Raw genomic sequence first — 24,627 nt, forward strand, 5'->3', positions numbered from 1 at the left:
CCAGGCATATATCCATACTGATATATCCAACAATGTTTATCAAAGAAAGATAGCAGGAGAAATTATTATTATCATTTTAATTGGCCTGTGATTTCAATGGTACAGGAAAATTCCTGGTCAAGGAATTCCCTCAGCACCTGCTTTACAACTTACACACCTTGGGAACTGCTTGGAGAGCTAACTTGCCCCAAGTCACATAACTTACCCAGCATCACATACGTTCTATGTGTCAGAGGTAGGTTCTGAACCCAGGTCTTTCTGACACCCACACTCTATCCACACAGCCACGTTGCTACCGTTCAGTTGTTTCAAGTCATGTCCAGCTCTCTGTGACCCCACTTGGGTTTGGGGTTTTTTTTGGCAAAGATACTGGACTGACTTGCTGTGTCCTTCTCCAGCTCATTTTACAAAATAAAAAACTGAAGCAAACAAGGTTAAGTGACTTGCCAAGGCTCCCACAGCTAGTAAGTGTATGAGACTAGATTTGAACTCAGTTCTTCCTGACTGGGCCCAGCATTCAATACAGCTGCCTGTTATCATATTATCATTCTCATTCTTGCTAATAATAAAAACTGATATTTTTATAATACTTTAAAAAATATTTTCTTCTACCTAAATTGTACCTATTTTCAAAATTCCTGTATTTTACCTTTAAATGTTGAATGTGCTTCCTAAGGGCTTCAGTTGAAATATCTGTTGGACCACAACAGGAAGTTAAGTTTTCTTCCACAGGTAGCTCAGTATTTCCAGTACTATCAAGACTGGGTTGTTCTTGTTTTTGGGTAAAACGCAGTTTCATCTCCTATTAAAAATTTAATAGTATAATTATTTTATCTTCATTTTGCTTATTTTTTTAAACAAATGCATTTTGTTAAAATAAAAAGTTTCTTAAGTTACAGGTCCTGGCATATACAAAGGGGCTTTTTACATTCATTTAACAATGATATTATAATAGAAAGAGAACTACCAATGGTTTTTTAAAAAGGAAAGTAATATATATTATGTAGACAGCCATAAAAACTATCCTGGAGTGGGGAGACATTGAGAATTCAATAAATATAATAATTTCAAGTTATCCAGCAGGCCACTTAGGAGATTATTATGACAGTCTAGTGAAAAAATGAGAGCAGCCAAAATTAGAGTGGAAGGTGGTGAAAAGAAGAAGAGGAAAGGATGAATGAGATACTATGGAGATACAATCCAGAGGACTTGGCAACCAAGTGAATATAAGAGCCAAAGGAGGAGGAGAAAGAGTTTTTCAAATGGCTCGGAATTTTCAGGAATTTCATTATCTTCTCAGTCACCTTGTATATGGTAATGTAATTTGACCCCTTTGTACTGGCAAATAAGCAGGTACTTAGCACTTAGTAATTAATCAAGCCTCTGGTGGGGAAACAGAAGGTATGAACTCCTGTCTCCTGTTGCTGATGTAACAGGAAGGGGTTGGCTAAAACAGGAAGCTAATGCTGTGTGTCTATAAGATAAGCCCAAAAGAGGTAGAGTTAGACCTTCTTGGAGCAGGCTTGGTGGAGGCAGAAGATGTTCTGCTGGAGAGAGAATCAAGAACTGAGCCAGAATTTTCTGAGAACTTGTGATGGTGGAGCTTCTGAACAGGAACCCAGGAGCTCCCTCCCCCCAGGCTGGATAAGGTGATTCTGATTTTTTTAATGAGCTGCAGAAGACTGAGGAAGCATGACCAGGATGCAGGGATTTTGTCTGTTTGTGGCTTGATTGAGCCTTGAATTCCCTGGAGCAGAAATTGTGAAGGATCTGAGATGGACCAGACCCTGTGAACTTCAATGTGGAGCAGGACCTACCCAGAGAGCTGGACAAGGAACTGGGAGATGTCTGCCAGGTGACAGTGTGGTGAATACAGGTAGAATCTGGGACCATGGAAGGGGATCCAGGGAATCTGAGAACCGGCCCCAAGTCAAGAAGAAAAGACCTCTCCATAGGTACTGAGTAATGATGAAACTGTAGTTTACTAGTGACCTACAGGTGGAAGGTTTGTGTATTCTCTAATGACTGTACTTAGTGATTGATGATACTTCGCAATTGATTGCTGAACAAGTGACTGATTGAGTTAATTTAGTGTGCCCCAAGAGTGGAAGACTTTCACTTTGAGATGATTGTTCTTTGTTCTAAATATTGTGACCACTTTGGTGAAAACTATATGGCCATTTTAATGATAAGCTGTTGTGAATACTATATTGTGATTTTCTGTGATAAGCTGTAATATTGTGAATGCTGTACCTTGATTTTCTGTGAATGTTTTGCTTTGATTTGCTATGGAATAAATAGGGTGTTCACTAAACCGTGTAATCAGAACCTTAAAAACTGCTCACAGTAGCATTCTTCTGGAAAGCTGCCCATGCCCCTTGTTATTATTAACAAAAATGAAGAGGTAAGGAAAAAGAAAAGCTTCTCTAAGGAGCACAGTGGTGGGCATGGAGAAGGAAAGAGGTAATTTCAGTAAAAATTCTCACATCATTAATTTCAAATACAGTTCTATATAACACAAAATGGTTGCATGACTTACAAACTGAGTTTTCTTAATGAATTTTGACCATCTTTTATTAAGTCTTTTCAGTTCCTTATTAATAGACAATCCAACTTGTTGGTTACTGACATCAATTAAAAATTTTCCAACCTCATTTACAGTACTAAGTACTGAATTCCAACTTGCTAGTGTTTCAAAAGGAATCTGCAAAACATAAAAGAACAATTAGATGAAACGATATTTGGCTTTCTGATAACCAATCCCCTCACAGATTGATTTTTTTTTAATTAGGTAAAAGAGAACATACTTTGCCTCCTTTCTCACCTAGCTTTAATGATTGAATGGGCACTGGCTCAGTCAAACTGAGACCTGTTAAAGACATTAACTTAAAAAAGCCAAGATCTCCCACTGTATTCAGGGCCATTTCCAGTCATCCTGATCTATATCTAGCCACTGAACCCAGATGACTTCGGAGGAGAAAGTGAGGTTGGTGACTCTGCACAGCTCTCTCTCGTTTAAATTCAATTCACTTGCGGGTCATGGCATCACCTCCCCAATGTCATGGTCCTCTTTGAGAAGTAAGGACAAACAACACCAGCTAGCATTTATAAAGTACTTTAAGGTTTGCAAAGAAATCAATTAAAATAGTGATGATGATGATGATGATGATAGCTAGTATTTATATAGTGCATTAAGGCTTGCAAATCATTTGCAAATATTATCACTCTTTTCTCCTCACAGCCCCAGGAGGTAAGTGCTATTATTATCCCTATTTTACATATGAGAACATTAAGCCTGAGAGGACTTTGTGCCCAGGGGCACAAAGCTAGATCAGTGTCTTGAGGTAGGATTTGAACTCAGGTCTTCCTGAATCCACCTCCAGAACTCTTATCTACTGTACCACTTAGCCCACAAAAAGCTATTAAGTAGATGAAATTTGTCTTCAATGCAGTCCTAGCTCCCCATTAAGTATTCTTCTCTCCTTTCTTGTTTCCCCCAGGTCTCAAGTGGTTCACCTGTCATTCTCACAAAGTCTTAGTCTCAGCTAGATGCTACTGTTAGAAAGCATCTCATAATTATCTCTAAGGTACTCATATTTTTTTTTTTGCTTTTTTGGAGGGCAGTTGGGGTTAAGTGACTTGCCCAAGGTCACATGGCTAGTTTTTGTGTTAAGTGTCTGAAGGCAGATCTGAACTCAGGTCCTCCTGACTCTAGGGCCCGTGCTCTATTCACTGAGCCACCTAGCTTCCCCAGTACTCATATTTCTTGAAGGTATTATCCCTCCCAGAGTTATAATTATCCCTTATACATCGAGGGAGTTAGGTCATGGCACATCCTTGATCTAAAAAAATTCACATAAAATTTTTTGGCCCTCCTTTCATACAAGAGAAGTCTTAATGTTTTCTTTTTCTTTTTATGGGGTGTTTACAGTATTAAAAGAGAAAATATATTGATATTATACATATATATTATGCATTTCTGAGTTTCTGAACTTTTTATCTACTGGCCTTCATGAGTCATCTGAAACTTCCACAAAACTCACCCAAAATTCCCATTTAATTTCTTATGTTGACCCACAATCTATCAAAATTTTGATATATCAAAACTGTGATGGGAAATTCAAGATGTGGAAGAGATGACTATATTTACATTTTAATAGAAGATTACTGGAGAGGGCAAAGTGATCAATACCCTGAAAAAAGGATTCCTAATGATAGAATTCTAAGCACCATGGCAAGCAGTAAGGTAAGAATATTTGTATAGTGGCAACCATACTTGGTGGCCCTCCAATCACACCATTTAACGGTATCTATGACCTTAACCCAGTTATAAGGCTGCCTACAAATAACCTACTTGTGACACACAAGCTGCTCAACCATACTTCTTATGAACTATTTTATCTTAAAAACATCCAAGTTTCTTTTGAACAATTTAGCTTTTTAGAAAAGTCTCCTCAAACTCATGATGACTGACTCCAATTAATTTCTAACTTCAAGGGATTAACAATATACCTCTTCAGCAAGAGAAATAAATTACTTCACCAATAATGGTAGAAATCAATGTGGATGGTTATAAGAACTGAACACATAAATAGCAAATAGACCATTAATTTAAAAGATAAATAACTTTATCAACACCACTACCTCCTCCACATCAAGATGGCTAAAATGAATTTTGATCAAATTGTAGAAGATCAGAGCTAAAAGGGAAATAAGAGATCATCTCCTCTAAATTCCCTTTTTAAAAATGAACAAAATGAGTCCCAGAGAGGAACACTGATCCAAAGACACAGATCTAGTCAATCAGCAAACTTGGATTTAAACCCAGGTTTCCTGATTCTCAATGAAATGGTCTTTGTACTATGCCATATTGGCTCACCAACCATTCACTACCACCCCACAAAAAAGGTTTTGGAGTTAGGATCTTACCAATTTAAAAATTAAGTTTGATTTAAGCCATTTATTTATTTTAAATGTGCCTATAAAATCAATCCAATTCACCAATCCCCATTCAAAGAAGAAGACAATAGTGTCTCAGAAAACAACACTAATAAGAAAATGTTTCATTGACCATGTAGGCCTAAAGGACAATAACATTTCTCAACTACAAGTAAACATTCTAAGAAGGATTTCCCTACACACACCTGTTCCTAGGTCTTAGAGTCAAAATGTCTAATAAAAGCAAAAATCCTTAAGTCAAGAGAGAAAATGTACCTGTTTTGGATGTTCTTTCCTTGATTCTTCCAACCAAGTCTTGAGTGAATGAAGGTTCTCCTTATACGTAGCCCAAGATGACAAAACTTTTTGCAGGGTGGATCTTATATTATACATGCATTTTCTACATATAGAAATCTGAGATTCCACCATCTTAAACTGCTTGCTAATATTCTGAGGATCTCCAGCTATGATATTTAATAAAAGAAATAAATCTTTTAAAAATTACATAATGTGACTGAAAGACTTTAATTGGATACATTTATTCAAATATGGCAGACGAAATTAAATATTAATTATAATATTATCTAGTAAATATTATTTTTCTTTGAATTCTATATTTATCACATGCCTGTACATATGTATACATGCATATTATGTGTGTATGCAAAACTCCCCTGTGTAAAAAGAATACCTAAGTATTGTTTAGATAAATTTATGGTACTTTCAGACTGTGTCAGTTCATCTATGTGAGTCTGCCTACCAATTCAGATAATAAATCCTCCATAACTTAGTAAACAGTCTTCAAGAGTTCCTGTAAAAGCCTATAAACTTTATAACTCTGTGGTCACCTAGTGATGGGCCTCTCTGATCTTTTTTAGGCTGGTCCTCAGAACACAGAGTCAAAGTCTACGACCTGGCCCATATTAAAAGTTTTTCTACTTTATTAGAACCCACCAGAGCTTGCATTCCTCCAGTTTAGCCTTCAAAAAGTCAGGGTCACCTCTACACCAAGATATTGTAGCAGGCTTGCAGTAGAGTGTTTTGAGAAAAAACATGACGTGAATAAAATATTTTATTTTTAAAATGTATTTTATTGTTCCCTTTTTTCATTACTTCACAATCATTTTCTACCCACCTTCTGTTCCAGGCTGACTCTTCCACTGTGATTTAAAAAACAACAAGCAAAACTAGCCAATACAATGATGTCCAACAACAATAAAGATAGTATTCTATAAATTAATTGTACCTTACCTCTCTCCTATGAGGGAGTTGGTATAAAATATGAAGAAAAAACTGAGAAGAAAATTAAGATGCCAGAAAACAATGTCCCATTACTTATTTTCTGGAACTTTAATGTCTTTTTTTTCAGTTTTTCAGAATTGTTCTTCCTTTTTAGAGAGCTTTTCATTTTAATTTCAATAATTGTATAAATTGCTCCTTTGGTTCTGCTTATTTTGCTTTGTATCAATGATAGGAATCTTTCCATAATTCTCTAAATTCCTCATATTAGTGATTTCTTTTTGCACAGTAATATTCCATTTCAATTTTTTACCACAGCTTTTTCCAATCATTCCTCAATCTATGGGGATTCACTTTGTTATAATGCTGTCAGAAATAGTTTGTCACATAGTAGTTACTTCTTTTTTCCTTTCTTTTACTTCCTTCAGGGAGTTGCCCAGTAATAGACTCACTTAGCAAAAGGATATGGACAATTTAGTCAATTTGAAATATAATTTTCAATCCAATATTTCTGGGAGAAAATTATATACACTGACTCCAGTAATATGAACATGGAAAGGTAGGTACCCTATGATTAACTTCAGTGACCAATTGTGACTGCAAAGAACAGACAATGAAGACAATTCCCTCCTCATGGTAGAGAAATGGAAAACATTATAAACACTGTGAATATTATATTACTTTTTTTTTTCTTTACTCTTTTTTCTTTATTACAATGAAGGATTCAATAGTGGGTATACTGGGAAAGAACTGTAATGTAAAAAAAAGATAACAATAACACTCTAAAAATCAAACAAAGGTATAATGAATCACTTGTATTATCTTACCCAAATTCTTGATCATTGTTTCACATTTTTGAAAAGAACTCTCAAGCTGAGTTAGGAAGTCCTTTTCTTCGATAAATTTCTGCCCACACACAAAAGAAGAAAAAGAGATTTACATAAATAAAAAGTTTAAATAAAACAGGCAAGAAAGAGAAAATGACACAAATTTGAACATATTTTACACTTAATTAAATGCCTAAAATTTAACTGAGAGAAATAAGTGATAAAGTCTTCAAATTAATACTATAATTGGGGAAAGTAGAAGATAATACAATGGTTTGTTCTAGGCAAACAGTCACGGACAAATTGAGGATTGAGGATAGGTAATATATATTATTTGTTATTCTTTCTAATATTTGTAAGTTTTGGTTTACTGGAAAACAATAATTTGTAAACTTTTCAGGAAGAAGTTATCAAGTTTATAAACATGAATGCTAAATGTTAACAAATTTTCATAGCCATTTCAAATTCTTCTCACCTTACAAATACTATGTGTTATTTTCAGTCTTTATTTGCAACAACATTATTGAGCTAGCCCATAGATAGATAATGCTTTAACATATATTATTTCACTTGATCCTCACAACAACTATATAGATGTTATTTTATCAACACTTTTTCAGGTATGGAAACTAAGGCTAAGAGGGATTAAGTGACTTTCCTACAGTCATACAGTCAGTATCCAAAGCAGTATTTGAACTCAGGTATTCCTGACTCCAAGTACAAGATTCTATCAACTGTACCATCTAGCTCCCAGTAATTACAGGGGCTTTAAAAGAATATCATGCTTTTAAATCTAAAATACATTTTTAAAATAATCACTAATCAAAGTATCACACTTTTCCAACATACGTAAATTCTGCTATCCTATCAATATTTCAGGACTGGGACCATATTGGTAGTAGGGCCTTTGGAACAGATTGATCCTGAAGCTGTTGAAACTGTTGAGCCAGCAGGTAATGGAGAGTATAGTAGTCAGTCTAGATGCAAATAGGACCTAAAAACTTTGGAAAGAGTGTTTAATGGCACAAACTGGGATAGTGCAGATTTGAAGCTATTCAGATCACAGTTACTCAGAATACATTGATTTACAAGCAATGGTCAGCTTTAGGCAAACAGTCAAGGACAAATGTAAATAAAATGAAGAATGAGGATAGAAGAAAAGAATTCAGAACAATGTAAGTTGGTTAGGAAGAAGGCAAAAAAGATAAGATCAAAGAAATATCAGGGGAAGGAGTGTCACAATGATACTTTGACTAATTCAGCTTAACCTCTGAGGAAATGCCTATCTAGACAATGGAGCAAAAATAATTCTTAGATGAAGATATCTGAACTCGAAAAACAATGCTAATTCCTGTCAATAAGGTGATCAAAACTGAAGACAGTTTGACTAAGCAGCACATAAAATTCAACTTACATGCCAGTCTCCCAATAATAGTGCTACGGATTCCTGGGTCCCATATTTGATGTTCCAGAGATTCAATTTTGATTTCACTTCCTCTATTAAACCCAGGACAGAGCAGAAGTAGTAGTGAAATTCTAAAAGTGCAATGAAGTTGGTCTCCATAATATTGTGGAATCTATAAAATAAGACAGCCTTTAGGATTTACTTTTAATTTTCCTGACATAATGAAATATCTATTCACAAAATATCCCCAAACCATTGACTATTTTTAAAAACAAAACAAATTCTATTGCATATAAAACTCAGAGATAAGAGCTCCCATTCAAATGATGAAAAATTGTAGCATAAAAATATTTTGAATGTTCAAGAATCATTCCTGCTGCCAGAAAATAAAGCAAACATTTCCAAATTGGAAGTATTTGCCACAAAATATTTTCTAAAGAAACATTCACTTTGGCTAAGATATATTCTAATAAAAAAATCTTCAAAACGCTACTGTGTTTGGAAAATGTCAGTCAATAAACATTTATTAATTGCCTACTATGTGCCAGTACCAGGCCTACAAAAAAAGGCAAAAGCAGTCCTTGCATTCAAGGAATTTATAATCTAATGAGAGAGACAACATGCAAATATATACGTACAAACAAGCTATAGTAGTTAGAAAAATGTTGTCAAATAGTCATATAACCAAAATTTGAATATTTGACATATGGAAACAATTGTATTATTAAAGCTAAACTTATTAACTTATTAGTAAATTTTTTAAAATGTAGAGAAAACAAATATAATGTGGAGAATTCATATCAGTTTAGGAGATTCCAAGACATGTTGGTATGGCAAAAGACCAAGTTTACACAAATCTTTAAAGTAGTATCTTTAAAATTGCTTCACGTTTTAATTTAGTAGCACACAGAGAAGTACACGTGTCAGAAACTGGACCTAAATCAATCTGTACACTGTTGCCTCTACAAGCCCCTAAAACCTTATCAGTGCCCACGGGCTCATAAATAACATTGCCAGATGTGAAATGCTACAATTTCCACCACCTTCTTTTCATTTCCTCCAGTTTATCAAGTGGGATCATGGGCATGTGCTGTTCATCTTTGTTCTCAAATGTCAAGAGGCTGTTCAAGTGATGATCAAAATCATCCATCAGACTCTGAAAAGAAAACAATCATGGTATGAAGCAGGGCTGGCAGCCAGATACAGTAACTGAGGACTTATAATATCACTTCCAAGGAACATGACATCATTTCCAGATAACCATTTAAGCTTCTCTTTTGGTCACTACAGAGGCTAAAAAGTGAAAGTAAAACCTTGTAAATAAATGTTTTCATCTTAATTTGACTGAATGCAATTCACTCACAAGTGATGGAAACTGAACTTCTACAACAAATCACATTTTTTCTTTGATGAAAACATGAGTTCCCTTCTGGCAGAAATTTTCTGGTATGCTTTTAATTTTAACGCAGGTTCAAGTGCTAGAGACTTACTATATATTTATAATATAGGTATACCCCTCATCATAATATATAATTAAGCATTTTTTTTTGCTATTTCTCTAACATTTATTAAAATGCTACAGCAGACACACTCAGGAGGGGCTCAGTTACTCTTCACATAGACCTTGGGGGTCTGCCAGCCCTCAGGGGCCTGCTTCAAGCCTGCTTTCTTCCATAAATGCTTCAGGTCCTTCTCAAACCTGATCTGCTTCCACTTCCTTCTCCCCTCGCGGACCTTCTGCCGCAAAAACCGGGTCCTCTTCACCAGCTTGTGATACTTGGGGTGGTTCATCTTGCAGCGGCGGATCTTCAGCACGTTCTTGCTATGGATCATGGGGGCTCTGAGGGAGCCTCCTTCCCCCAGCTCCTCCCCATCCTTGGCCTCACTGGGGGGACAGTCATAGAGCAAGGCCAGGCTCACTGTTCCAGGTCTGGGCCCAGGGACAGGGCCCTCAGGTTTGGGGAGCAAGTATCGAATGGTGAGCCAGCTCTCCAGGGGACTGATGGACATCTTTCTGGGAACCAGCATCTCCTCGAGCTCTGGATCTCTCTCTGTGCCTGGGGCTGGGGGCCGGGCCCACTCCTCCCTGCTGGCCAGGTGCTGTAACAGCAGCTCTTGGCCATAGAGACCAGAGGAGGCACCACGGGGCGGCCTTGACAAACATCAGCCTGCCCAGGGCAGGCCCTAGTTTGCTGAGAGGTCACTTGAGCCAGGAACATGGGTGTTTGGGTCTATCCTTCTAGGGCAAGGCTCAGGAGGGCATCCTGCCACCTCTTCCAAGGCAGTTCCGGATTCCTCCTTAAGCATTTATTTTAATTTATTTATATTTACAATTTATATTTAATTAAGCTAGCATTTATATAGCACTTTAAAGTTTACATAGCACTTTTACATGTGTTATCACATTTGATCTTTTTTCCTGATTCAGAAAGAATGCCTTGAAACCATAAAATATTTTTTAGACTTTATAGATGCTTTAATATCACTCTGGAATTTTTTTTTCTTAATTCAATGTCAAATATGCCCTATTGTTTGAGGAGCTGCTTCCTAGGTCATCTTTCAAATTCTAGTAATTGATGCCCCCTGGCTTCCATTGTTGCTAGGGATATTAAGGGCAGCAGCAATAAACAGGTGGCATAATTCATAGAGTGTGGGGTCTGGAGTTGAGGAGCTAGGTTGGACACCATCTCTGGCACTTGCTAGCTGTTTGACCATGGACAGGACACTTATCCTTTCTGAGACTAAATTTCCTCATCTATAAAATGCGGATAGGAATACCTGTACTACCCACTTGACCGGGTTGTAATGAGGCTCAAATGAGATACTGGATGCAAACCATTTTAAGAAATTTAAAGTCCTAGACAGATTTCCCCAGTCTTTGTGCATGCAGTCTTGGCTTTTGGGATATCTTGCATAAATGTCAGCCATTAGTATAAATGTTGGGCCATTAGCACATGTGTGCTCCCATAGTCTAAATGAGAACAAAAACCTGAGCTGACCCTGATCATGTGGCTGCTTACAGTCTGAACCTTGCCCCTCACCTCTTGTGGATCCCCTTTCAGATTCGGTCATGATTCCTGGTTTTGATTTGGCTTCCACTACAGACCTTGCATTCTTCCTCTTCAACTTTAGTTCTACAACTCTTAGGATCATAGATTTAAAGTTCAAAGAAATGTTAGAGGTCACCGAGTCCAAGCCCTTCATTTTACAAATGAGGAAACTAAGGCTAGAGAGGTAAAATAATTTTCACAGGAAATCACCGTTAGTTAAATGTCAGAAGCAGGATTTGAACTAAGGTCTTCTTAAGTCCATGGACATCTAGGTGGCACAGTAGATAGAGTGCCAAGCTTGGAGTAAGGAAGACTCATTTTCCTAAGTTCAAATCTAGCCTGACACTTAGAGCTTTGTGACCCTGGGCAAGTCACTTAACCCTGATTGCCTCAGTTTCCTCATCTTTACAATGAGCTGGAGAAGGAAAGGCAAACCATTCCAGTACCCCTGCAAAGAATGCTCCAGCTGAGGTCACAGAATCAGACACAACTGAAAATCACTCCAAGTAAAATATTTGGTCCACTATTCCACACTGCCCCTCACTGTCCTGGATCTGGGATTTGGACCTTGATATCTGCTTCTATGACTGTGACCCAAACACCTGGATGGAAATTTCTCGGTTATAATCTTTTCTTTCCTCCCAACATCCAATTCCTAAATGGGAGTTCAATCAGCACCTTCTAAGAGTCAGTCACAATTCTAGACAATCAGATAAATACTTTACCATCCCTCATAAAAAAGTAGACCCAATCATCATAAAAGATTACCTTTAACTGTGCACCTCCTCCTAGGATAAAGTCTTACTCAAGAAAAATGTCTCTAAAGTGTTCCTTTCCTTTCTTTTTTTGCTATACCAACCTTAAACAAATTGATTCTTTCTTTGATTAGAATCATGGCTTGATTGCAATCCCGGGAATCTGGTAAATCTTCTGCCATAAGATGTTCGATTTCTTGAAGCCAGACTTCAATTTGATCCAGGGGTGGAGGCAGGATTTGATCCAGCTTTGCACTCCATTCATTAATCTTAAAGAGAAAAGAGACTTATTGATTATTGGTGTTCCACTGCTAAATATTCACTTAGAATGAGCAAGTAGGAGGGGTGGCCAGGTGGCTCAGCGAGTAAGAGCACCGGCCTCAGAGTCAGGATGACCTGGGATCGAATCCGGGCTCAGACACTCAGCACCACACCCAGAAATAACTGGTCATGTAACCTTGAGCAAATTACTTAACCCCGATTGCTTAGGGGCGGCCAGGTAGCACAGCGAGTAAGAGCATGGGCTCCAGTGTTGGAATGACCTGGGATCAAATCCAGGCTCAGATACTCAGCACCACACCCAGAAATAACTGGCCATGTAACCTTGAGCAAGTTACTTAACCCCGATTGCTTAGGGGTGGCCAGGTGGCTCAGCAGGTAAGAACACTGGCTCCAGTGTTGGGATGACCTGGGATCAAATCCGGGCTCAGATACTCAGCACCACACCCAGAAATAACTGGCTGTGTAACCTTGAGCAAGTTACTTAACCCCAATTGCTTAAAAAAAAAAAGAATGAGCAAGTAGAACTTGTAAGAGTTTTCTGAAAGGCAACTCAAAAATATATGATTAATGATCTAATTTGAATATTTTCTGCTAGTACTCTTCACAATTCTAAAGACAGCTTAGCATTTGAACATGATTTTTTTTTAATTGCTCAACTTTTACTAATCAGAAAGCTTCATCTTCCTGGGTTCAAATCTGACCTTAGAAACTTACTTGCTGTGACCTTGGGCAAATCACTTAAACCCATTTGCCTCAGTTTTCTCATCTATAAAAGGAGTTGGAGAAGAAAATGGCAAACCACTCCAGGATCTTTGTCAAAAAAATCTCAAATGGTGTCATGAAGAGTTGAACACAACTGAACAGCAACAACCTGTGTCATATCCCCCCTATTTGACTGTGAAGGCTTGGGTGCAAATACTAATTCCTTCACTTGGTAAGTCTGGTGAATGTAAGAATGTCATTTAACTTTTTTGAGCTCTAGTTTCCTGAAAAATAAAGTGGAAATAATAATGCTTATAGTATCTACCTACTGCAACAGATTACTGTGAAGAAAGTATTTTTTAAACAGTAAAATGTTATGAGGAGGCAGGTAGGTGGCTCAGTGGATAAAGCACTGGGCCTGGAAGAAAAAAGACCTGAGTTCAAAGTCAACTTCAGACATTTCCTGTGTGGCCCTGGGCAAGTTCCTTAACCTCTGTTTGCCTTAATCCACTAGAGAGAAGAAAATGGCAAACCATCGTAGGATGTTTACCAAGAAAATCCCATAGAAAGCACTGCTGTGCTATGGTTTATGGAATCACAAAGAGTCTAATATAATTTAACAACAAAAACAATGCTATGAGAATGTATGCTATTAATATATGGTAAATTATGACCAAATTTTCTACTCTCATTTTGGGAAGATCACCTTGATTCTTGCCTAAACTCACCATAAAACATACCCAAGTTGGTAAGAGCAAAATCATACGTGAGACAGTCCAAATATTGTAAATAATTGTTTAAATATTTACAATAACTCTTCATTCTATTAAGGACTTTGCTATTTAATGATGGAATCTAAGTATTTGCATTCCTGAGTTGCTGTACTGGAAAAATATCCACATGGCACTGAAATTCATTTAGATCATGATTTAGACACTGAACACATCTCATTCTGCCACACTTGAGAAAAGGGGAATGCTATTAGTTTAAGTACTGACTTACTAGCTCACTACACTGGCAGGTTGTAATCATGATAAGGGATGTGTCCTTTTCAGAAATCTCTGCCCCTTCCCACGTTGCTGTTTTTAGTGACTTTTTAAAACTCTATTTGACTATGAGAACTAGCATATGTAGTAGGCAAAGAGCTGAAATTGAAGTCAGGAAGACCTGGGCCCCAGACCTGACCAGATACTAATGCCCCTGGGGGAAAAAAATCTCTAATCTCTATGCCTCAATTTCCTTATCTGTGAATAAAAGTAATAATAGCCGGAGTTTATATAGCATATTACATCTGTTATTCCATCCAATCCTCACAACAATCCTGGAAGGTAGATGCTATTATTATACCCATTTTATAGAAGAGGAATGAAACTAAGGCTCAGAGGTAGCGTGACTTGCCCAGGGGCACACAGCTAGTAATGATCTGAAGCAGGATTGGAACTCAGATCCTCCTAACTTTATCCATTGGGTTATCTTACTGTCTCAGTAAAATCACTGGATTGGAATTGATGACCTCTAAGTTCCCTTCCTAGGGTCCCTGGGCAGTTACGTAGAACAGTGCTTAGAAAGCCAGCCCTGGAGTCAGGAAACTTGAGTTCAAATTAGGCCTTGGACACTTACTATGTAACCCTAGCCAAGTCACTTAACCCTGTTGCCTCAGTTTCCTCATCTGTAAAATGAGCTGAAGAAAGAAATGGCAAACCACTCTGGTATCCTTGCCAAGAAAAGCACAAATGGGGTCACAAAGAGTCAGATATTATTGAAACAACTCAACGACAACAACAAAAGTCCCTTCCAGCCCTAAATCTATGATCAGGTCTCTAAGACCTAAGCAAAAGGTGAAATACTAGATAAAGGTTTCAGTCTTCCGCTTAATACTATTGTTAGTAATGGATTTCCATAAAAAAAAATGTTTAGTTACAAAGTAGTAAAGTATTGGAGCAACACAATGAACCAGATATAAATGCCTTTCACTCATTCATTCAGATCATCCATGTATGTATAAGCTTTACTGAACACGTTTTGTTCAATTCGACTCAATATGCATTTACTGTGTACCTACCTACAACATGCGAAGCTCTGTATATGGGAATATAAAACAAGCCCCTCCCCCTCAAAAAAGTTCCTATCCTCAGGAAGCTTATTTCCACCAGGAGAACACAAAATCAATACAGAAAGTAAGTAAAAGATCATTCAAAGTGGCGGAAAGAACTAACAACCAAGGAGCTCAGGAGGAGCTTCCTAGAGGTGGCAACATCTGAGACAGGCAAAAATGAAATGAAAAATTCTAAGACACAGAGGTAAAGAGTAACCGGGCACAGGAAACAATTCACTTATACAATAGCACAGAAGAAGGCGAGAGAACACTAACCCAAGGAAACAGAAAGTGAGTCAGTTTGAGTGCAGCACAGATTGGAGAAAATATATGTAATATATAAGAAGATATATATGTAATAAGTCTAGAAAGGTAAACTGGAGCAAGATGGTTGTATTTATACTTCTTCCTAGACACAAATCTAAACCACCAATGATTCTTGAGTAGAGAACCACAAAGACACTTGCACTTTCAGAAAATATCTGGGCAGCTTGTAGAGAATAGATACAGTTATGCTGGGTAGTCAGGGAGGAGTCAACAAACATTTACATAGTACCTGTCACAAAACAGATGTTGAATGAATAGTTATTGATTGACTGACTGACTACTGGGCAGGGTGCTAGACTTGAAGCCAGGAAGACCTTTGTACAAAACCTGGTTTACTAGCTGTGTGACCCTGAACAAGTCATTAAACTTCTTTTGACCTTAATTTCCACATCTATAAAATGGTAATGATAGTAATATCTAACTCACAGAGGCACTGTGAATATCAATTGAGATGACATAAGCAAAATGCTTTGCAAACCTTAAAGCTCTGTACAAATGCTGGGAAGTTAGGCAGTATGGTGAATAGAATACCAGGCCTGGAGTCAGGAAGACTTATCTTCCTTAGTTCAAATCCATTGTAAGACATAGTACCCTGGACAAGTCACTTAACCCTGTTTGACTTAGTTTCCTCTCATCTATAAAAAGAGCTGGAGAAGGAAATGGTACCACTCTGGTATCTTTGCCAAAATAACCCCAAATAGGGTGATGAAGAGTTGGACATAATTGAAAAACAACTGAACAGCAAAATAAATGCTAGCTTGGATAGGGTTTCTTATCTTTTATAATTAGGCACTTTGGGAGGGACATTATTTTCCAAGCAACTGAGTTACCACTTACCAGACAATAAATAATGTTCCAATGACATGAATGAGCAGCCTTAAAAAATTCATGACTACAAAGAAATGATTTACTTATCTGGGGGAGCTGGTTAATGCAGTAAATGCTGGCTGATTAGAAAGAAGACTTTTCAGGGTGGCTAGGTGGTACAGTGAATCTTTATTCACCAGCCCTGGAATCAGGAGGACCTGAGTTCAAATCTGACCTCAGACACTTAACACAAAAAAAACTAGCCTTGTGACCTTAGGCAAATCACTTAACCCCAAATGCCCTATCTTCCCCCCTCCAAAAAACAAAAAAAAAAGAAAGACTTTTCCTGAAAGATCAAAATCTAAGATTCTAAAAATTAATGAATCTTAAAGAAAGTTTACTATACACCAATGTCATCATCTATTTCATGAAAAAAAAAAATTTTAACCTAAAATTTTACAATCACAGAAGCCTAGAGCTGGAAAAGATGCTGGGAGTTCATCTAATTGAACATACTCAATTTCCAGATGAGGAAATTGAATCCTAGAAAGGGGAAGTCGCTTATTCCAATTCACAAAGCTAGATAATTCAGACCTTTCAGCTCTTGTTCAGTCTTTTTTCCACTAACTCATACTGTTTTTGCTAAAGCAAAGGCACAATTTTACTCTATTTGATTGCTAGAACACACAACTCATTTTAGTGCAACAGTAATTTGCACTACATTTTATCCTGACACCTCTCTAAAGCAGATTGAACCCGAGAGTAAATTATTTATTCTCACCATCCAGAAAGTCTGTGATATAGCCAGAGAGAGTTCCCAAAGCTATGAACTCCAATGAGAACCATAGAGAACTAAAAGGGACTCTTGAGATTAACTTAATTCTTTCTTTTCACAGAAGCAGAAAATAATTTTCTTTTTGTTTGTAAGGGTCACATGTTAAAAAGAGAAAAAAATTTATATGACAGTCAACTCTCAGCTACTCATGATCAAAGGGAGAAGATCTCCTATTGTCTCCCCTTCCCTCAAAAAAAAAAAAGATGTAATCATGCTATCTACCTGTCAGACTTCCAAAAACCTCAAACTTTCAAAATATTTTGAACACAAAAGTAAGACAAAAAACAAGTGAAAAAGTATTAACTCCCCCAAAAATTGCTACCACAAAGCTAACTTCTCAGGTATGGGTTAAAGGTTTATGGGGGGGGGGGGTATTTAACTTTAATCTTAATAGTGTTTTCCCAAATAATATTTGTTATTCAGTAGTTTTCAGTTGTGTCTGACTCTGACCCCATTTGGGGTTTTCTTGGAGGTCCTCTTGGCAGAGATACTGGAGTGGTTTGCCATTTCCTTTTCCAGTTCATTTTATAGAGGAGGAAACTGAAGTAAATAAGGTTAAGTGACTTGCCCAGGGTAACACAGCGAGTAAGTGTCTAAAGACAAATGTGAAGTCAGGAAAATAAGTCTTCCTGACACCATGCCTGACATTCTAGACACCTAGCTGCCTTAACAACATTTAGTTTCGCCCTAAATTACAATCAAGAATTACAACCAGGGAAAGATTTGTGCAACAGGTTTAGAAGGCTTTAGGAGGACAATAATAAAAGATAGCAAGAGAGAAGTAGCAATGGCAAGTTGAGACAAATTTCTATTTATTAATAACAAAATGCAGCAAGAGGAGCTAGGGAAAGAAATCTCATTCAAGCTAATTACATATACTAAAATATCTGGGAGTTAACTGAAGAAATGATATCCGGATACAACTATAAAAGCCTCTTTACAAATGTATTGTAAGACAAATAACTGGAACAACATTAATTGTTCATGATGGGGACATGCCGATAAAATTAAGGTGAGGAAACTACCAAAATTAATTTACAAATATAATGTCATGCCTGTCAAACTACCAAGGGGTTACTTTCTAGAAGTAGACAAAATAACAACAAATTTCATCTGGACAAACAAGGGAAATATTTTGTAAAAAGTAGGAAGGAAGGGACACTAGCATGATTAGATCTCAAACTAAAGTATTAAGCAGAAATCAGCACAACAATCTGATAGGGATAGAGATAAGGACCAAATCTGCAATTTTGTTGTTATGGGGATTTTCTCTTTGGCAAAAAAAAAAAAAAAAAAAAAAACTTTTATGAAAACTGGAAAACAATTTGGCAGAAAATTAGGCTTACATCTATATCTTACACCATATCAATAAATCAAAAAACATTTATTATGTATCTATGAGATACCAAGAACTGAGGAAAAATATAATGAATGAAACAACTCTAGATTACAAAGAGTTTAAGGGAAAGACAACAAGGACTTAAAGATAGATAGACAGATAGACAGACAGACAGATATGTAGACAAATATATGACAATCTACATATATATACATATACAAACACAAAAAATAAATGCAATATCACTAGATTGAAGGCAGTTTGAGAGGGAAGGCATTAAAAGTTGAAAATCAGGAAAGGCTTCATGTAAAAGAAGGTAATACTTGAGTTGTGTCTTAAGAGAAAAGTGGGATTCTATAAGGTAGAGGTGAAGGAGAACGTTTCAGTTGTGAGGGACAGTCAGCATAAAGACACAAAGATGAAAGATGAACTGTCAAATGTGAGAAACGGAGAGAAAGCCAGACTGTATCATAAAATGCAGGAAGAGGAACAATGAACAAAAGAAGGCATAAGATAGTTTTAGACAAAGCTGTGAAGAGATATAAAAGCTAAATAGAAGACTTCATATTTGATTCTAGAGATAGTAGGGAGCAATTGAGTTTACTGAGAAAAGTTTCCTAGTCAGATCTGTGCTTAAAGAAGATTAGTTGGGTGGCAATATGAAATAGAGAATAAGCTCAAAATGGATATAAAACCTCCATAGAAAAAGGTGAGGTTGGGGGCAGAGACAAGATGTGGGAGTAGAAACAGGACTTCCATGGGGTTCCGGCTTCCACCTCCTCCAATTCTTGTAAAAAGTGACTCTGAACAAACTTTGGAGCTACAGAACCCACAAAATGACACAGAGAAGCTAACCACCTGCTGAGGACAGCCCAGCAGGCTGGCAGGAAGTAGCTAGCACAGCACTCTGGGAGCTGACCCTAGAACCGCTCCTTCCAAAGGTTTCAGCCTCAGGGGAGCCATAGCCAGCCACCACCTGGAGGGACTTCAGATCACCAGCAGCTATAGTGGTTTCCAAAATTATCAACCCATAAATTCCAAAAACAAAGTGAGAGGACAGTGCAGTGTGGACTTTGGGATCTAGTAGTTCAAGAGTGTGATCCAGTCTTTGCCCCCAGGGCGATAAACCGCTAAGGCCCCGTGGCCACAAAGCTGCCCGCGACATGGCAGCGTCAGCTCCTGGTCTGCAGATTGTAGGGGGACCAAGCAACCAGTCTTAGATGTTATCAGTCTTGTTTTAACCTGCTTGGATCTGGATTGTGGTCTAGGGTGGAGGTCCTGGGGTGTGTGACCAGCTTGCCAGAGCATGTGGAGGCTTCAAAGAGGGCACCCAACTAATTCCTTCAGCAGCTGAGAAAAAACCAGCAATTGGGATGAAGCTCCCCTGTCTGGTGGCAGAGTCCTACTGTGGCAAAAACTCCAAAGTCAAGTAATTGAGTGGCAACATGAGTAAATAAGGTAAGCAAAGCAAACAGAGCAACCCAATTTTATACTCCTATTTTGGGGACAAAAAGGATCAAAGCATGGAACAGGAGGAACACAGTGAAGTCAGAATTCCTGCACCAAAAGCTTCCAAGAAAAATATGAGCTGCTTACAGGCCATAGAGGAGCTTAAGAAGGATTTTGAAAACTAAATAAGACAAATGGGAAAAAAATTGAGAAGAGAAATGAGAACGATGCAAGAAAATTATGAAATGAGAGTCAACAACTTGACTGAAGAAAATAACACCTTAAAAATAGACTAACTCATATGGCAAAAGAGGCTCAAAAAGGCAATGAGGAGAAGAATGCCAAATTTTAATTTTAATTAAAAAGCCAAATTTGCCAGATGGAAAAAGAATCTCAAAAGCTCACTGAGGAGAATCGTTACTTCAGAATTAGATTGGAGCAAATGGAAGCTAATGACTTTATGAGAAATCAAAATGCTGTTAAACAGATCCAAACAAAAGAAAAAATAGAAGGCAATGTAAAATATCTCATTGGGAAAACCACTGACCTGGAAAATAGAATCAGGAGAGATAATTTGAAAATTATTGTACTACCTGAATGCCATGATCAACAAAAGAACCTAGAAATCATCCTTCAAGAAATTCTCAAGAAAAATTTCCCTGATGTTTTATAATCAGAGGGCAAAACAGAGGTTGGAAGAATCCACTGATCACCTCCCGAAAAAGATCCCAAAAAGAAAACTCCTAGGAATATTATAGCCAGGTTCCAGAGTTCCCAGATCAAGGAGAAAATATTACAAGGAACCAGAAAGAAACAATTTCAGTATTGTGGAAACACAATCAGGATAACCCAGGATCTGGCAGCTTCTACACTGAGGGATCGAAGGGCTTGGAATATGATATTCAGGAGGGCAAAGGAGCTGGGATTAAAACCAAGAATGACATACCCAGCAAAAGTGAGTATCGTGTTTTAGGGGAAAATACGATCATTCAGTGGAATAGAGGACTTTCAAGCATTTTTTATGAAAAAACCAGCATTGAATAGAAAATTTGACATTCAAATACAAGAAGCAAGAGATGCATGAGAAGGTAAACAGGGAAAAGAAATCATTAGGAACTTATCAAAGTTGAATTATTTACATTCCTACATGTAAAAACAATAATTATAACTGATGAAACTTTTCTCAGTATGAGAGTAAAGGGAATAGAAATGTGTAGGAGTGTATACACACACATATATGTATATATACACATATATGTGTTTGTGTGTGTATATATATACACATATATGTCTATATAGGAGGTTATATGGACATATGAATGTGTGTATATATGTGTACAGTTATACATAGATAGAGGGCACAAGACTAATTTAATAGGAAGGGATGATACTTAAAAGGTGAAATAAAGAGGTGATGGAGGAATATAATGAGAGGAGAGGGGTAGAGTCAGAATGGGGTAAACTATCTCATATATAAGAGGCAAAGGGAAAATGGTCACAATGGAGGGGAAGAACAGGAAGACAAAAGGATATGGGTCAACATTATTCTCATTGAATTTGGCTTAGGGAGGGAATGACATACACACTAAATAGGTATCTCACCCTACAGGAGAGTAGGGGGGAAAGGGATGAGAGGGGGATGATGGAAGGGAGGGCAGGCTGGGGGGGGAGGGAAGTTGGAAGCACCCACTTTTGAGAAGGGACAGGATCAAAATAGAGAATAGAACAAGTGGGAGGTGGGATAGGAGGGAGAGAAATATAGTCAGTCTTTCACAATATCTCCACTATGGAAATGTTTTGCATAGTTACACATATACAAGCTATACTGAACTGCTTATCTTCCCAGTAAGGATGGGTGATAAGGGAGGAAGGGAATGAATCTGGAATTCAAAGTTTAAAAATCAAATGTTTAAAACTCTCTCTCTCTCTCTCTCTCTCCCTTTCCTTCTCTTTTCTCTCTCTCTCTCTCTCTCCCCCCCCCATATATATATGTATGTATGTATGTATATGTACTATTATTAATATTCTTTTACATGTAACTGGGAAAGAAGATATACAAGCACTGGGGCATAGAGGTCCACCATATCCTACTGGAAAGTCAGAGCAGGTATGGGAGAAGATATGGGGGAGAGCAGATTGGAGGTGGGGATATCCAATGGGATTGCTGTTTTGGGGTGGTGAGTAGGGGGAAAAACTGGGAGGCAATTTGTAACTCAAAATCTTGCGGAAATAAATCACGTAAACTTGAAGTTAAAGCATTTGTTAAAAAAAAACTAAAAGAAAAAGGTGAGGTTGTAAAAAAAATCACAGGAAAATGAGGGCAGCCCAAAAGACAGTGAGATTAACAACTAAAATAGCATAATAACCTGGGGATAAAAAGAGAAAGATAAAACTTAAGTCCAATACAACTCAGCAGCCCTGAGGTCATCACTATATTAAAAAATACTCTTCATAATACTGACCCTGAATCATCAAGAAAGTATCAAATTATGTTCATTATATTTGACTGTCTCTCATTCTCATTACACAGTCAATCTGCCTGCTGGTTTAGTCACACATGTCACTGATTAAGTCTTTAATGACATGTCTTTGGTAGCATGTTGCAAACTATTATGCCTATGATTGATCTTTCCATGTCCTTTGGGCATTTTATAACTTTAATTCTTTTGAGATAACAATGTTCCATATTTCATAGTCATACAGTGTCACCATGACAATACTGATTTTAAAGAGATAGGTTTGGGGGCCAATGAGCAATATGGAATTACTGAAAACGTTGTACAATTTCCCCAAATGAAGACCCATCCAATCCTCTTCAACCATTTTCTTTTAGGACCAACACTGATATTTATTGATTAATTCAATGGACTGCTCATCTCTATCTATGTACATAGGGAATCCCTAAAGTCTGGACACATAGGAAATCTCATTAACTATGCATATTTTCAAGAAATGAAATGAATGAAATTTTCAGCATTTTGTTTAATTAGCGTTAGTGAGATTTCATAGGAAGATATAGGAAACACGTAGGAAATCTAATTAATTTAATTAGTCTCATTAATATGGAAAATAGTTCCCAATAGTTAATGGAAATTTTTGTTCCATATGAAATTGTCATGGCTAAAATTTATGACTTTTTCCCGAACTTTGGTTTTCTATTGTAGTTGGCTAGATAAATCCCTTTTATTTCATAGGATCTGTGACTCTCTAGGCAGCCATATACATGACTTAGTGGATAGAAATCTGAACCTAGATCCAAGAAAACTCATTCCTAAGAACAACCTCAGAAACTTACTAGTTGGGTGACTGAGCCAATCACTTAACTTATGTCTACTCCAATTCCTCATCTATAAAATGGGGATACAATAGCACCTACCACCCAGGGTTGTTCTCAGGATCAAGTGAAATAATATTTATAGAAGGCAGTTAGCACAGTGCCTAGAATATAGTAAGTAGACTCTTAATACCACCCATTCATGGTGTCCCAGGGTTGGGTAAATACAATATTATCTATGAAAGGAACTTTGGGAAAAGCTCATGATCAAAAGAAAATCCTTTCATTTGGATTGTGTGCCATTCTATGACACTGATGAGCGATTTGGTTACCTAAGTCCATTGTCTTTATGTTTTACACCTCATTTGAAGTTAACATTCAGTAGATCGCTGAACAAAGTTATCTCCATAATTTCATCTGTCATAGCAACCAATCAACAAATATATATCGCCAATAAATGAGTATGTATTAAGCATCTACAATATGTCAGGTATTATGCCAGGTTCTAGAGACACAGAGACATAAATTAAAGTCTTATGTCTTCAAGGAGTTTATATTCTACTGGAGAGGAAACATGCGCATATATAAGTATAGACAAAATTAATTAAACAGTAATTTTTTTTAGGGGAAAGGAAGGCTTTAGAATGTGGGGAAAAGGGGAGGCTAGGTGGTGTAGTGAATACAGCACCGGCTCTGGAGTCAAGAGGACCCAAGTTCAAATTCGACCTCAGACACTTTACACAAAAACTAGCCGAGTGACCTTGGGCAAGTCACTTAACCCCAACTGCCATCCGAAAAGCAAAAAAAAAAAAGAATGTGGGAAAAGAAGCAAGAAAAGTTTCATGTAGAAGGTGCTATTTTAGCTGAGCTTTAAGAAACTGCTGAGCTTTGGAGGAAACCAGGGATTCTAAAAGATGGAAGTTGGGTCAAGTACATTGTAGACATAGGAATCAGCCTGTGCAAAAGGCTACAGACAGGAAATGATGCATAAGAATAAGAAGGTCAATTTGGTTAGACTAAAGAGTTCATGAATTGGAATAATGCATAATTAGACCAGAAAGGGAAACTGAAGAAAGGTGATAATGCCACTATTGTCATTATCATTGTCATTCCCCTATTCAATAAACTCCATTGGCTCTTAGAGTAGATGTGTCTGGAGCCACTGAAGTTAACTGAGTGGGGAATGACAAGATCAGACCTGTGCTTTGGCAGCTATGATGCAAGGAAATTAACTAAGAGTCACAGGCTTGTATAATTTGAAATACTTCTGGGAAATATCTTGTCTGGGAGAACCTTCAGGGCT

At 37.3% G+C, this 24,627-nt stretch overlaps 1 protein-coding gene and 1 pseudogene across 1 annotated transcript in view; both read right to left on the reverse strand.

The window, feature by feature from the left end:
* SYNE2 (spectrin repeat containing nuclear envelope protein 2) overlaps window positions 1-24,627 on the reverse strand; it is a 493,787-nt gene that overhangs the window by 330,533 nt on the left and 138,627 nt on the right. The window contains exons 12-18 of the mRNA XM_069091728.1: window positions 12,319-12,483; window positions 9,453-9,565; window positions 8,419-8,581; window positions 7,005-7,083; window positions 5,215-5,402; window positions 2,540-2,704; window positions 650-802 (exon numbers count right to left, since the gene is read on the reverse strand). Of these exons, the coding sequence (XP_068947829.1) occupies window positions 650-802; window positions 2,540-2,704; window positions 5,215-5,402; window positions 7,005-7,083; window positions 8,419-8,581; window positions 9,453-9,565; window positions 12,319-12,483 (1,026 nt within the window). The remainder of the gene's footprint in view (window positions 1-649; window positions 803-2,539; window positions 2,705-5,214; window positions 5,403-7,004; window positions 7,084-8,418; window positions 8,582-9,452; window positions 9,566-12,318; window positions 12,484-24,627) is intronic.
* Window positions 9,950-12,304, reverse strand: LOC138164319 (small ribosomal subunit protein mS38 pseudogene; annotated as a pseudogene).

The sequence above is a fragment of the Petaurus breviceps genome, unplaced genomic scaffold (assembly GCF_028583685.1).
Source record: "Petaurus breviceps papuanus isolate PSGF00001 unplaced genomic scaffold, PetGlider_PUasm1.0 189, whole genome shotgun sequence".
NCBI classification, from domain to species: domain Eukaryota; kingdom Metazoa; phylum Chordata; class Mammalia; order Diprotodontia; family Petauridae; genus Petaurus; species Petaurus breviceps.